At 53.4% G+C, this 15,848-nt stretch overlaps 1 protein-coding gene across 2 annotated transcripts; it reads left to right on the forward strand.

Moving 5' to 3' along the window:
• Positions 1-513: 513 nt before the first annotated feature.
• CCN5 (cellular communication network factor 5) lies at positions 514-13,874 on the forward strand. Of its 2 annotated transcripts, none has more exons than XM_029917691.1 (5): positions 514-766; positions 935-1,049; positions 4,733-4,949; positions 10,405-10,659; positions 12,860-13,874. In XM_029917691.1, the coding sequence occupies exons 2-5, from the start codon at positions 990-992 to the stop codon at positions 13,048-13,050; spliced, it is 723 nt and encodes a 240-aa protein (XP_029773551.1). In that variant the 5' UTR covers positions 514-766; positions 935-989; the 3' UTR covers positions 13,051-13,874. The 2 variants fall into 2 exon arrangements, with proteins under 2 accessions (XP_029773551.1, XP_029773549.1); XM_029917689.1 differs by having other exon boundaries at positions 957-1,049.
• The last annotated feature ends 1,974 nt before the right edge of the window (positions 13,875-15,848 follow it).

Consider the following 15,848-nt stretch of genomic DNA (forward strand, 5'->3'; position numbering starts at 1 on the left):
CTCTCTATAAAGGCGCCTCCCCCAGAAAGCCGCCCCTCACCTTCAGTCTGAACAAGGACCCCTCCTCAGAATGCCCCAGATTTCCACCTGGTTTCCCTTGGTCGTCACGCCCTCTAGGCTTTGTCCCAAGGTCACTCTTGGGTCTCCAGCCCCTACAGAGGGGGCCTCAGAGATGGCTGAATTAAACGAAATGGATCTGGTTCTTCTAGATCATTGGGCAGGGGCCCAGCAAGTGCCGGCACACAGTAGGTCCAGCCTGCATGAGCTCATCCACCAGGGGCCACCTTCGGACCGCAGGGAAGCAGGCTCTGGGGAGGCCCCTTGTTGCCAAAAGAAAACAGGCCGCCCAGAAGTTTTGCTCTGGGTCACACCCGCCTCTGGATGGCTGCCAATCTTCCCGCCAGAAACCACAGGCCCAGCCGCAACTGCCTCAAGTCCGGGCCACAGAGCTTCAGAGGACTTGGGGCGGCGCTGCAAAGGGGGTGTCTGCTGAGCTTTTTCTGGATCCACAGCCCCCTGGGGCGGGGGGGCAGGCAGGGGTCGGGCCAGGGCTCCGCAGCAGCAGCTCAGGAAGGCCCCCTTCCTGGGCTGGGAGGAGCCAGAGAGGCCCCTGCCAGCCTGTCACAGGCTCCTGGCACCGGCATTGGCTCTGACTTTCACACACAGGCGTGCGCGCGCACACACACACACACACACACACACACATACACACTCACACTCACACTGGCAGGCGCCCTCTTGGTGGCCTCCACGGTCTCATCTTCAGGTAAATGGGCTCATCAGTGGGAGGATGTGGATGGGGAGAGAAACAGGAAAGCAGAGACCAGCATGTGTGTGTATCTGTGTGTGCGTGTGCATGTGTGTGTGTGTCTGTGTGTGTGTGTGTGTGCGTGTGTGTGCCTGGGAGTGACCTCACAGCTGCTGGAACATAAAGACATACAGGTCCTGCCTCCCAGGCTCAAAGCCGGCTCCGTAGGGGACACAGTGACATGAGAGTCACAACACAGACCCACCTTCTGGCCTGCTCCCTCCTCTGCCTCCTCTCAAAGGTAAGGGGGCCCTGGGCCCCAGAACATCCTGCTGACTTGCTTGGTTGTTGGGGAGGTGTGAAATCACTGCCAAGATCCCCTTCTGTTGGGCACAGCCCAGCTTCCCTCCCGGGCGCCCAGAGAGCTGCCTCTGGCCAGCTCTGCTGTATGACCTTGGGTAAGTCCCTTCTCTCTGAGCCTCAGCTGCTTCCTCTGATAGATGGGCGTAATGATCATGAGGCCTTCGTGAAGATCATTTATGGTAATTCCTCACAAATGCTCAGCCCAGGACCTGGAACGTGGCAGGTGTTGGAAAGAAGGTTGTGACTAGTGGCAGTCCCCAGGGCCCTACAAAGCAGAGGTGGGTGTCCTCATTACAAATAGGGAGACACAACATATAACCTGCTTTGCCTAACTGTGAGCCAGGGTTTGAATGGATGTTGGTGTCTAACTGATCGGAAAAGTTCATAGTGCAGGGGCTCAATGCTGTTGGCAGGGAGGGATGGCCTGCAGACCCTGGCTGCAAGGGGACATGGAGACACCTCGTGGAATAAGGATCTTCTCTTAGGGGACATTTTTTCAGGAGGTTTATGGAACATTTCCTTGCCTAACATATCCAACAACCTCATAAGGAATTATTATCCCCTGGTTTCAGTCAAGCAAGGCCCAGAGAGGTCAAGCAACTTGACTAACATCACACAGCAAAGAAACAACAGAGTTAATAGAGAAGTGGAGCCCAGGATGGGCTTGAGTGTGTGCAGGGTAGGGAAGAGTCACTTCTATTTGTGCTTCTCCTGCCTGTGCCTCTCCCCTACCTGGACCAGGGCCACAGCTGCTGAGCCCTCTCATTCCCTCAGCAAATGCTGAGTTCCCGATGCCATGGAGGTTGGCCCCACCACAAGCCTTGATCTCAGCGGGGGGCAAGGCTGAGACCCCGCCAACATCCCAATCCCACTGTTCTGCCAAAGGGGCCCAGCAGAGAATCACACTGAGGTGGGTGGCTTGGAGACTTGGGGTTCTGGGCCCAGGCTTCTATCAAAGACCAAAACGGAGCCGTCCTGGACTCACTGTCCAGTGACTGTCCGCTCACCTTCCAGTCTTCCTGGTCCCAGGGAGCCAGGGAGCATCCTGCACAGGACTCAGGGACCTGGTCGTCACTAACCCAGAAAGCCACAACAATCCTCAGACCAAGAATCCCGAGGCTTCCGGCCGGCTGTGGGCTCCTGGGCTCAGGCCTGTGATCACAGGCAGGCAGCAGAGACCTGGAAACGGACAAAGTCACAGTGACCAGGAGCTAGCCGTGACCTTTTATCCCTGTCACAATGTCAAGACAGCGAGTCTCCACCCTGTTTTACTCAGGAGGAAACGGCTTCCCCACTACGAAGCAGTTCAGTGGCGTACAGAAGGTCACACAGCCACTCAGTGGTCGAACTTGGATTTCAGCTCTTCCCTAGAATATTGCGTGTTCAGGGCTCTTCCCCCTGGGGACCGCAGCACGGGTCTGGAAAAACCATGTGTGCAGGGGGTGGTTAGGCAGAGCACGGGGATGGGGGGGACCAGAGAGGTCCTGTCTCCCCTTGGCATGCTCCCTTGACTGTCACTGTCTGTCTCAAACAAATGGATAAACTGAGGCAGAGGCTAAGCTGGCAAACAGCTTCCCAAGGAGAGTTAGGAGTGGTAACTAAGAGCCTGGGCCTTGGGTTCCCATGAACCTGTACTCTGGTGATATCACTACACTGCTTTGAGCTCTATTTCCTTGTCTCTACAGTGGGCACAATGCCACCACCTCATCTCACAGGGCTAAATGAGATGACATTATGGCTCACGGTGACTGTTAGCCATGATCTCTGATATTATTAGTGGCTCCTGCTGCGTTTCAGGACCTGCACATCTGGCCCTGGCCACGCTTGCCCAGTGGAGACTCAAAGTAGGAACCTGGGTGCACATCAGAAGATCTGTGGCCTGGCACCCCGGCTTTCAGGCGGAAGGGACCCGAGAGCCAGTTCTGGTCAGATCCCCCACTTCCCAGTAAGCAAGGGAGCCCATCCCCTGGTCTGAAAGGGAACCCCAGAGCCCGACTGATTGCTTGCCGGGTCAATCCTATGAGAATAATTTCTAGATTTATTAAAATGTAGAAGGAGACTCATAAAGTGGGGCCCCAGATACCGCAACAGACTTCCAGGGGCTGCTGCTGCTGCTGCCGGCCCAGACCACGCTTTGAGGAGCCGGAAGAGGCCACCTTCTTTAGAATCTCTTCGGTATCACCCAGTCTCCGGCTTGGAATTCCTGCAGAGACAGGGACTCTCTCCCTGTGACGCTCCAGGCCAGAGCTGCACACTTGAATCTGTTACTGGTGCTGCCCTAGCCTGGGACGGGAGGACCTCCTGGTTTGGGACGCGCCCCCCTCCCCAAGGTGGGTTGGCCAGTTTGGAGTGGCCCCTGGTGGCCAACGCGTGAGCTGCAGGCCACTGAATGCAGGTTTGCAGGACCGGAAGGTGGCAGGGTTTGGGGCAAAGTGGGGACTGGGGCAAAGGGGTCATTGCCTGCAGTGGGGCCACACCAAAGGTAGGAGGTTATTCGTTCGATCTGTATAAACTGTAAGTCCTCCATTCTCCAGGTAAAGCCCTCTGGTCCTCCAAGGATCCTACTGAACTAAAGATTGGTCCATCACAGAGGGGCCACTGGGAACATCCTTGAGTTATGCCTGCCTCTTGGTCCCCACCTTCAAATGGACACCTGGGGAGATCATGGCATCTGGTTCCTGGTTTGGTTGTGTCTCTGTCCTGAGTGGAGAGGAACAGCCAGGACATGGGTCGATACCCACCTGGGGGGTGGGTCCCTGGGTCCAGATTTTCCCTATTACAACATCCTTAAGGAGGGAGCAGGCTCCTAGCTCTGTGGTTAACACACTGTGACTTTTGGCAAGACCCTTGCCCTCTCTGGATCTGAGGGTCCCCACCTCTCCATGGCAGGGGGATGGGGCTTAGAACTGGAGCAGAGATGCCAAAAGCCTAGCTGTGCATCAGAAGCCCCTGGCAGCCTGGTAAAATATGGATTCCAGGGCCCTGCCTCTGGAAGTTCTATTTGGTAAGTCCCCACGGAGGCCTGTCGACCATTATTTCCCCAAGTTTCATCCATATTCTGGATTGTTCCAATGATCAAAAACATCTATGATATGGTTTGATTTATTTAGCTGTCAAGATAAATATTTGCAGCCTACGTACTAGAAAACGTGCAGTGCCCTGTCGTTTTAACCCTTTGTGTTGTGACGTTTGCCTTTCTGGACGTGTCTAGGGTGGGGCCTCAGCCCTTCCTGGTCATTCCCAACAGTGATCATCATTTGCTAAATGCACTGAGCACCTACTCCATGCCGGGCTGCGTGCTCAGGGTTTAACCTGCATCACTTTATGTACCCTTCCAAAAATCCTCTGAGTTAAACACTGCTATTGCCCCCTTTACAAATAGGGAAACTGAGGCTCAGAGAGCTTCAGTAACTTGCCCAAGGTCACTCAGCTAATAAGAGGCAGAGTCAGAACTGGAACTCTAGTCCAAAGTTCTAGCTCATGACCACAACGCCACACTGTCTCTTAGGCAGGAGTGTCAGGAGGTTCAAGACTAGGTCTGTGTGACCCTGGGGCCAAAGTGTGGACCTCTCCCTGCCCCCCTTGAATGGCCATGGCTGAGTGACATCTCTGTCTCTGCAGGTGTGTGCCCAGCTGTGCCCAACACCGTGTGTCTGCCCCTGGCCGCCACCCCGGTGCCCACCGGGGGCGCCCCTGGTGCTGGACGGCTGCCGCTGTTGCCGGGTATGTGCCCGGCGGCTGGGGGAGCCCTGCGACCATCTCCACGTCTGCGACCCCAGCCAGGGCCTGATCTGCCAGCCCGGGGCGGGCCCTGGTGGCCGAGGGGCCGTGTGCCTCTGTAAGCAGGTTTGCGGGACTGATGGTGGCTGTATTTGGGAGGGTCGAGGCTGGGGAGACCTGAGTCAAAGAGAAGCTCTTCTCTCTCTACCTGCTTACGTCAAGCTCACCAGCCATTCCTGCCAAACCTGGTGACCCGCGGTTCCCTGGGCCCTCCCTCTGCTCCCCCCACAACCTTGTCTTTGAGCCAACCATGCCCTCCACCTGAGCAGCTCCCCCCCATTCCTACCTGTCCAAGTCACAACCCACTGTCAAAGGTGAGCTCAAACACTCCTCTCCTGAGAAGCCCTCCCAGATTATTTAAACCAAACATCACTATCCTTTCTGGCGCCCTTCACACCCTTTTGGGAAAATAAAAGTTTAGCTGCTTATGTAGGGCAGACTGCAGGTCAGGCAGTGTGCTGAAACTTGCCACGTAATGCTCACATAAATCACATAATCCTCACAATGATCCTATGTGGTAAGTACTTTCAGACCCATTTCAGAGATGAGCAAACTGAGGCTCAGCAATAGTAACTGGAAAGATTACTGTTACACAGCTTGGGACCAGGTCACACAGGTTCTAAAGCAACATTTTGTTCTGTCTTCCTCCCGGATTGGGAGCCCTTGGGCTATCATTTGAGTCTTGAGTTTGCCATTTACTAGTGACCTTGAGCATGTTACATCTCTCAGCCTTTTAGGCCTTGGTGCCCTCCGGTGCTTTAGACCAGAGTTTCTCAACTTTACTGGGGCCAGATTATTGTTTGTTATAATTCTTTGGTGGGTCAGGGGCGGCTGTCCTGCACATGGTAGGACATTTCGCAGCTTCCCTGGGCTCTGCTCACTGGATGCCGGCAGCGTGCCCCCCCCCCCCCCCCCCCCCCCCCCCCCCCCCCCCCCCCCCCCCCCCCCCCCCCCCCCCCCCCCCCCGCTTCAGGCCATGACAGTCGGTCTCAGACGCTGCCAGGTGTCCCCTGGGGAACAAAATCATCTCCATTTGAGAACCACTGCCTTAGAGAAACAGAAAAATGTGAGGGTGTTCTTTTTTCTTTTCTTAATAAGTCTTGTAGAGCAATGAACCTCTTTCATCTGTTTGCATGAATCATTTTAAGAAAATAACAAGAGAGGGGCTCATGAATCATTGATAATGAGTCCATGTGTAGAACAAAACAAGGCTAAAGAAAAGCAACAAGACTAATAGACATTAAGTTATCAATACTAAATCCTCATTAAATGCTTTTTATGATCTTTATGATCGGGGGAGTATAATCATGGGAAAGTAGCGATTTGTTTGATGGACTCATAGATGATTGCTAAAGGGAAAAATGAGAGAAGTAACAATGAGCTCACCAGGCCGTTGTCTCCAGGACACATGGAGAGCCCTTGGCAAAACTTTACTTCTTGACCATTCGCATAGCGCTTACCATGCGTGGGGCACTAAGGGTTTCACAAATATCACCTCATTTAATCTCACAACAGCCATATGAGGTTGGTCCTGATGTCATCTGCATTTTATAAATGGGGGAGGGGCGCCTGGGTGGCTCAGTCCATTAAGCGTTCGACTTCGGCTCAGGACATGATCTCACGGTTCGTGGGTTTGGGTTCTGTGCTGACAGCTCAGAGCCTGGAGCCTGTTTTAGATTCTGTGTCTCCCTCTCTCTCTGCCCCTCCCCCATTCACGCTCTGTCTCTCTCTGTCTCAAAAATAAACTATAAAAAAAATGTGTTTAATAAATGGGGGAAAAACAGGCACAGAGAGGTTAGGCGGCTTCCCCAGGGTCACACAGCGCATGAGGAGCTGAGCTGGGATTTGAACTCAGGGAGGTAGCTGCACACTCTTCTTTTCCATCACTCTGCTGCCCAACACTCGGCATATGATTAGTACATATTGGCTGTTATGGTCACTAAGTTTAGTAAGGGACTTTTCTTAGTCCATCTTGATTCAGACTTCAAACAGCTGGAGGTTAAAAATGTATTTTTAAAGCCTTTGCTTCTTCCTACAACTCCCAGTGCTGGGCGGGCAACCTAGTGGGTGTCCACGAACCAGACTTGGAGGTGGCAAGCCCCACAGGTGAGCCAGAGCCAGCTAAGACCTCACAGAGGCCAAGTCCAGGTCTCAGCGCTGGAGGGAATATGCTGCCAACAGTCAGTTCCTCGCTGGGCAGACCTCGGACGGCCAACTCCAGCCTGTGTGTGTCCATCGTAAGCCCGGATCCGCACACCCAAGCGTCAGTCTCCGCAGCCCAGCCGAGGGCATCGCCACCGTTCCTGTGGCTTGACTTCCAAACCCTGCAGTCATCCCTGATGTCTCTCATTTTTGCACATCCGCATACTTCCCACCAGCAAAGTCTTCAGGATGTTTCTAGAACCTGAAATTCTCGTCCCTTCCCAGTCCGGCCACTCCTACCAGCCCGGTCTGAGCCCCATCATCACGTGCTGGATGTTGTGGGGGCTGCATAACGGTCCCCCTGCTTCTGGCCTTGCCTTTAGTCTGTTCCCGATGCAGCAGCCACAGGGCCCTTCAATACAACACCAGAGCACATCCCTCCTCAGCTCAAGGCCTCTAAGAGCATCCCACCTCCTTCGAGTAAAAGCCAAGGTCTTCCCGGGGGCTATGAGACCCCACAGGGTCCTGTTCCTACTTTCTCTCTGACCCCACCTAACCCCTTCTCTCCCTCTCCCTCTCTACTTCAGCCACACTGCCCTATTTTGTTCCTTAAATATCCCAGGGGGGCTCCTACCTCAGGGCCTTTGCACTGGTTGTTTGCTCTACCAGTGTTCTTTCCCCCCAGATACATGCTTGGCAAGTTCCTGCACCTCCTTCACATCTTCACTCAAATATCACCCTTTTGGCGAGGACTTCCTCAGTCACCACTTTCAACACCCCTCTCCTGACCCCTTCCCTCCGTTATTTTACTGGCTCTAATCACCATCTGACATCATAAATGCTACTTGCTTATTGTGTTTGTTTCCCTAGAGTGAAAGCTCCAGTTGAAGGCAGGATTTTTGCCTGTTCTAATCATTGCTATATCACAAGAACCCAGAACAGTGCCTGATGCATAGTAGGCACCCGATAAATAAGTGTTTGATGAATGAATGATAGTGATGATTCCAGAGAAGCTAGTGGGAATGGGCACTGTTTACTGAGCATGTCCTGTGAGCATGCGCTTTGTACACTTGATCTCATTCTGCCCTTAATAATGAGGTAGGTCCTATTATTAAACCTATTTTGCAGATGAAGGAACTGGGGCTCAGAGAGGTTAAGTCATCTGTCTGAGGTCACACAGTGTGCAAGTGGCTGAAGGTAAACAAACAAACAAACAAACCCGGTCATTCCTCCTCCTGTAAGGGACTCTCAGAGGGAAAGAAGGATGCAGAAATCCCCAGATAATAAGTCTGGGCTCTGAAGTTTTTTTTCTTTAGTTGTTAATTAATTATTTATTTATTTAGAGAGAAAGAGCATGAGGGGAGAGGGGGGAAGTGGGGAGGGGCAGAGAGCAAGGGGGAGAGAATCCCAAGCTGGCTCCATGCTGTCAGTGCAGAGCCGGGCCTGGGGCTTAATCTCATAACCATGAGATCATGACCTGAGCCAAAATCAAGAGTCAGCTGCTTACCGACTAAGCCTCCGGGCGCTCCGGGCTCTAAAGGTATTTGAGGGAGGTTGCTGGACCAGAGGGTATTGGAAAGGCCTGGAGGAGGCAACTCTGTGTGTATAAGGGGTGGGGGGGGGGCGGGGGGAGGATCCAAGGACAAGTAAGTTCAAGGCACCGCCTGTGTTTGGGACCACAAGAGGGAGCACACAGACCCCAGCGCAGAGGGTGGCCACCCAGGGACCATGGCCCCCGCCCCAAGCGGCTCTGAGCTGGAGGACCCAGGAGGAGTGCCAGGAAACCTTGCTAAAATTATCACCACTCCGCGGACTTTCCTAAACAATCCCTCTGTTTACCAGTCATCCCAGCGACCAGGAGGCCCCAGGGCTGTGGCATCAGGAGTCTGGTGGGAGACCCAGGCTTTGCCAGGCTTAGGGTGCAGATTAAGGCCCAGCTGCCCCCTACAGTTTCCAGGAAACCTGCGGCCACATGATCCAGGGCAAGAGGCCAGGGCTTGGAGCCAAAGGGCTGTGGTTTGGAAGGAGCAGGGAGAGAGGTGGCGCCCTCCTGTGGTCCTCAGAGGAACTGCGCCCCCCGCTCGCATTCACCTGCTACGTTCCAGACTTGCGGCGAAACGCTTTAAGTACACTGGCTCCTTCAGTCCCTGCGAGCAGGGGACGGTGGCCCAGAGAGCTGCAGTAACTTGCCTCAGTTTCCACAGCTAGCAAGTGGGAGCAGGGGCTGCCCTCCACATCTGTGTGGTCCCCAAATTCCTGCCTTATAGGCTTACCAGAGGTTTCTCTTTGAAGTCCTGGGAAAACCTGCCTTCCGGCAAATCCTTCCCCAGAACCTCCTGACTCCTCCCAGCTCTCTGCGCTCCGTCAAGGCAAGGACTGTGTCTTAGTCCTGTCTAGGGGCCCAGGGATGGCACGCTCCATATCTCTGGAATTTATAGGGAGCTGAACTCCTTTATCAGTGTCTCTCACATGCTGGGCCTTGCTCCAGGCGTCGCGAAGGGCATTTCCTGAGGGCCTGTGTGTCCCGTCCATGGTCTGAGCCGGCCTGGGGGTGGGGGTGTGCCAGCGGGAGCACTCCCAGCCCCAGTCCTCAAGCAGTGCTCTTCCAGCCGGGGAAGTGGGAAAACATTCAAAGAGTGTTTCTTGAACACCTATTATATGCCTAGCACTGTGCTAGATGTTTTGTACATATTACGTCATGTAATTGAAGGTCCTGAGCTGTTCTCATCGATGCTATTGTTCAGGTGACTCAGATAAGTTAAGTAACCTATCCAAAGTCACACAGCCAGAAGTTAAGCCCTGGCCTAATCGGGGTGACTACAACATAGCAGGAGTGCAATGAAACTTTGTCGCAGAAACCCTCATTGTGTATGTAAGTTATATATTATTAATATATAGTAATTATATTAATAGTAACAACAGAGTAGCTAGGATCTATCGAAGATGTCTTTTGTGTTGGATTCATTACATATATCATTTCATTTTGTCTATACCTCAACCCTGTGAAATCGTTATAACCCATTTTACAGGGGAGGAAACTGAGGCAAGAAGTGAAGTGGCTTGGCCCAGGTCCATAGCTAATAAAGCAGAGTGGGGCTCAGGCCAGGCCAGCGCCCCCACATCCCCTGTGTCAGGATGCAGCACGCCACGCCGTGTTCCCGCCCGCGCCAGGGCAGGCTGGCAGTGGGGGTGGGGTGCATATCCAGGGCTGGAGCCCCTTGGCAGTGCCCAGACCCCATAAGGGCACCGTTCCGCATGCAGCAGGATCTGGGCCAGCTCTGCAGAGAGACCACGTGGAGGATGTGGCAGGCATAGGGTTGCCCAGGTAAAAGCTGGGGGTCACGGATGGGGGTCTGGTTTCTCCTCTGCAGGGGGAGAGGATGACGGGAGCTGTGAGGTGAACGGCCGCCTGTACCGAGATGGGGAGACCTTCCAGCCCCACTGCAGCGTCCGCTGCCGCTGTGAGGACGGTGGCTTCACCTGTGTGCCACTGTGCAGTGATGACGTCCGGCTGCCCAGCTGGGACTGCCCACGTCCCAGGAGGGTTGAGGTCCCCGGCAAATGCTGCCCAGAGTGGGTGTGTGACCAGGGAGGGGGCCTGGGGGTCCAGCCCCTCCCAGCCCAAGGTGAGTGCAGGGTTGGCCCAGGCCAGGGGCAGGGCCACCTGGGGGCGGGGCGAGGGCGGAGCTTCTCAGAAGCCAGGACCTTGGACAGGTCAAAGCACAAGTTTCCCCGATGGGAACTGGGAGGGGGTAGGGGCTGAGGAGCCTCTTTAAAACTAACAAAACATGAAGTTGTATAATTTTAAATCATAAATAATGAAAAATAAAAATTGGTGGAAGAGTGGAGAAGGGAAGGGAGGGCTAAGATACTTGAGCCAAATGCTCACATTTCATAGCAGAAGTTTGCTATTATGACATATGCTATTATTATGGTTCTAATATACTGATACGCATTGTAATATATTTACATATCATTTAAATATTATATAATATTATTAATGTGTAATTATCTGGGCTAATCCAAAGAGGAACTCAGAACTGACCCAGGCAAGGGAGTTGCCTCTGGGACGTGGGCTTAGGGATGGGTAGAGGTGGAGGAAAGACAGTTACCTTGTGCCTTAAGCTCTTTAGTTTTAGAGATTTTGTTATTGCTACATCACTGAGTTGTTATGATTATTATATGAACGTGATGTTTTTAGAGAAAAGCAGCTGAAAAGGAAGGCATTGGTCCATTGGCGATGGTAGCACACTGAGAGTAGAGCGTGGGGGGCTCCGCATGGAGCCTGCCCGGGTTCTGAGCTCAGCTTCACGATTTCCTAGCTGTGGGACTCTGAGAAAGTTGCTCAACTTCTCTGTGCCTCAGTTCCTCCAACTGTAAAATGAGAGTAAGGGCATCCACCTTGCAGAGTTGTCATGACACCGGACGATTAAACACAAGGAAAGTAGTCAGGGCCGTGCCTCGCACGCCACGCCCATCTGTGGTGGCGTGATTACCCCATGACGGAACAGGACTCATCCGCTTAAATGCACAGCAGGATGCCAGTGGGCTCATCTTCCTTATGAAGAGCAGGCTAGGGCCCTGTCTATGCAATTCGATCTCCGTTATGTGGGTACGTGTGTGTGCGCACACTGCACACAGGTGCATAGCACGCGGGGTTTCTCAGCTTCCACACTAGTGACACGTGGGCTGGGTGATTCTCAGTCGAGCGGGAGCCGATGCGATGTTTGGGGGCATCCTGGCTAGATTCCAGTACTCCCACTCCCTGTCGTGACCCCCAAAATGTCTCTGGACATTGCCAAATGTCCCTGGGGTGGGGGGCAAAATCACCCCCAGTTGAGAACCAGTGGGTTAAAAAGGACCAGAGCAAAGGACACCAAAACATCAGAGCAGAATCAGATGTGAGAGGAGGAAATGTTAGACAGTGGTGAGTCTGCCATCTTGTTCCAGGTACAGCCTGGGAACCTCTAGCCTCTTTGCTCCCGTGTCATGGCATCACTACCCGCAGGCCACAACCTCTTTCCTGTAAGATGCCACAGGGGGGAGAGGCGCAGAAATGAGGAACCCGCCACTTACCCCACGGCCAGTACCATCATAGCTGCCTAGTAACCCACGCATACGGTGCTTACCAGCAGGGGCACTGTGCTGAGCGCCCTCCCCTACATTGTTTTATTTAGCCCTAACAATCGACCGGTACCAAGTTTACACAGGAAGAGACTGAGGTCCAGAGAGGTTTGTCTGTTCCCGCCCTGGCGGGGCAGTAAATCGGGTCGTAGGTTCCTGAGGGAGGGAGAGAGAATAGGGCAGGAAGGAGACACAGAGAGTGGGGCAAGACAAGCGTTTCTGATCAAGCCAGTTTATTGAGAAAATATCCACACCTTTATAGGGTTTGGGGCGGGAAGCTGACCTGGGTTGGTTGCTAGGAAACAGGGTCAAATGATTATTAGAAAAAGAGGAAACCGAAACTGAAATTTCAAACACAGCATCTAAAGGAGAGCCCAGACTTGCTCTGCAACGCTGGGCAGGGGTACGATTAACACTGCATAAGCCCGAATGCGGTTGATCTTTTGTTCAATTGGCTTCTCCCGTCTGCCGGTCTCCTATCCCTGAATTGGGAAATGCACTCCCCTGGCCTCTAGACGGTTAATCTTGTTTTTCTGGCCGCACCCCACAGGGAGCAATACTTCCTTGCCTGAGGCGGCCGAACTTGGCAGCTCCCTACAGAGGTTAAGCAACGTGACCGAGAGGGCGCCGCTAGCAGTTGGGTTGACTTGGCTGCCAAACCCTGACCTCGCAGGGCTGACCCTTCTTTCTTCCCCCTCCTAGGTCCCCAGTTTTCCGCCATCCCCTGCCCAGAATGGAGCACGGCCTGGGGCCCCTGCTCAACCACCTGCGGGCTGGGCGTGGCCACCCGGGTGTCCAACCAGAACCGCCTCTGCCGCCTGGAGACCCAGCGCCGCCTGTGCCTGCCTGCTCCCTGCCCCGCTGCCGGCGGCCCGCGGAACAGTGCCTTTTAGAGCCAGGCTGGGAACGGAGGCTTGGTGCCTACGCTGCCCAGCAGGCAGCCCTGAGCCTGGACCCTGAGCAGACGGCAGATGGCCCCTCCCCTCCCCCTTGACTGGGGCACCGGCATCCGGGCACCGGCATCCAGGCTCCCGGGGGGACAGGAATGTTCACAAGCCATCGGTCCATCTGGACCCTGAGATAGAGCTGGGATGTATGCCCCAGTCTCCCGTCCTCTACCTCACAGCCTAGGGGGCTGGCCAAGGTCTCCGGGGTCTTCTGATCCATTCCCAGCCTCCACGCAGCCTTTCCCACACACATGCATGGCAGGCTGTCAGCAGATAAGGCGACCAGCTGTCCCTTCATCATCAGGCCAAGGCAGGTGCTGGGCTGGACTGGCTATTTTTCAGGGGGTGGTGAAGAGGGGCACACAGATATTGTGAGTCCCCTGCCCCCTTTCCTGGAGTTGACACAAAAACGTGCCCAGATACATGTCTATGCAAGAGCTTGTAGGTCGGGCTCGTGCCGTCTGGGAAAGCCCTCCCCACCCAAGGGCAGAATTCAGAGGCTGCGTTCTTTGTGAAAGTCGCAGGGTGAAGTCACACTGTCTTGAAGAAAGTCAGAAAGCAGGCCTGAAAGGGATCTGCTAAACCCAACTTACATTAATGAGAATGAACGTTCCGCGAGCACCTGCAACGTGCCAGGCACTGAGCTAGACACTATATAACGGTTGGTGCTTCGCAACATTTAAGACCAGAGAAAATCAGGGGAGAATGAAGGCCATCCCCCCCCGGAGACTGGGGAACACGGCCTGAAATAAACCCACCCGAGTGTGAAATTCTGTTTGAAGTCTCATGTTTTATTGTTGTTGTTGTTGTTGTTTTTATAAACCTACATATAAATTTTCTTTCCTCCTCTATGATCTACATCTGTGAGTTTAGAAAGAAAATCTGTGTTCTCCTGACACTCCAACCAGGGCATTAGAAAATGCTCTCAGTATTTAAACAGGGTTTCTTTTTATTAAACTAATTTTATTGAGGCATGGCTTACACACAGTGAAACACACAGGTCCTAACATATGGTTTGATGGGTCTTTAAAATGTACATGCCTGTGTAATCAATACCTCCATCAAGGTACAAAACATTTCCATTATCTCAGGAACTTTCCTAGAGCCCTCTCTGTGTCATCCCCTCCCCCTTCCCAGCCTTCCTCTCCCCTTTCCTGGTCATACCCTCCACCTCTGAAGGCATCCCCTGTTCTGAGTTCCAGCACCTTAGATAACGGACAGCCAGCTGCCTGTTCTTGAACTTCACATAAACAGAATCCCGCAGTCGGTGTTGTTTTGTGAACGACTTCTTTCACTTGGCACCAGCTGTTGGGATGCAGGGTTTGAGGGGTGAGCGGAGCCCCCCGGGAGGTACATGACCTGCCCCGCCCCCTCGGCAAGCTGCCCCCAGCACTTTGCGCAGGTACCACCTCCTCCAAGACCCCCAGACAGAATCACAGGCAGCATCTGAGCCACTGAATCCTCACGGAATATAAGGAAGTCACTTCGCAGATGAGAAAGCTGCTTGGAAGAGTGATCTGTCCAAAAGCTGGTCTGCAGCTGGGGAGCGACTTCAGCCCACGCCAGGTTCACCTGACCTAAGACTGGGTTGATGCTCTCTTACTGGCTGAGAGTTTCAAGGGTTCAGGCTCCACAAGGGTAAGCTCTGAACACAGTGCCGGGGCAACTCGGAGAATATCTCTAGGAACAGTGGGAGCGAAGATGAGGACGACAGACGTGTGTAGAATGATTCCCCCTGTGGGGCCCCTGCTTCTGGGCACTTTACCCACGATGGCATGTTGCCCTTGGGACATCCCTACAGGAAAGTGTTATTGATAATCCCATTTTAGAGATGGGTAAACTGAGACCCAGAATAATGAGTGAGTTGTCCTAGGATTGTGGTGCTGGGCCCTGGGCCATCTGGCTGCAAGGTCTGTGACCTCACTGCCAAGCAGCTGTGAGCAGAGCTGCACAGCCTGGGCGTGGCCACCCGGCCCGGCCCAGCTCTGCTGTTTCCTAGTGCGATCTTAGGCAAGGTACCTAGCTTCTTTGCACCTCGGCGTCCTCTTCTCTAAAAGGGGCATGATAGCAGTGCTTTACACGGAGGGTTGTTGAGTATTCTGTGATTGAAACCACAGGCTTTTTTGCTATCAGTCTCTTGACTTGCTTTAGCGTTTTCATCTGTAAAATGGGCATAAAGAGCATGATCCCTGTGTTGGTGAGTTCCCATATTTGGTCACAGTAGTTCCTCTGTGTTCACCTGATATATAAGCTATTGTTCTTATCGTCCTGCCTCCACGATTCAGCAAGTCGGAGAGAGATATGAGGCAAAGGCTGGAATTTTCTTGTTTGTAAAGAAGAGGAGGTTGTTTTGTGGATGCAGGTCACAGGTGAAAATCAGACTCACCCCCGCTGAAACTCACAGCTCTGCTAGAAGCCATTTCTGATGCAAGGCGGGTTTGCAAGGCGGGTTTGCAAGGCGGGGCGGGGGGGGGGGGCTCCCGCTGCCTGATGGCAACTGACATCTACACCCACTGAACTCTTGCTTGAGCACCGACCCCCAAGGCGCCTGGCTGACTGGTATCAGACCTGGTATCAGAACTTATAGGAGTTTTCTTCTTTTGTGATCATAGGAGCAAATATTACATTTCTCCAGAATCCTGTTTTTCTTCCCCTCAAGAAAAAAAGCTATTGACCCCTGCTCGCAAAAGAACTAACTTTTGCCGTTGCCATGCTAAAAACATTGCCTTGTATTTGAATGCTAA

This window comes from Suricata suricatta, chromosome 12 (assembly GCF_006229205.1).
Source record: "Suricata suricatta isolate VVHF042 chromosome 12, meerkat_22Aug2017_6uvM2_HiC, whole genome shotgun sequence".
NCBI lineage: Eukaryota > Metazoa > Chordata > Mammalia > Carnivora > Herpestidae > Suricata > Suricata suricatta.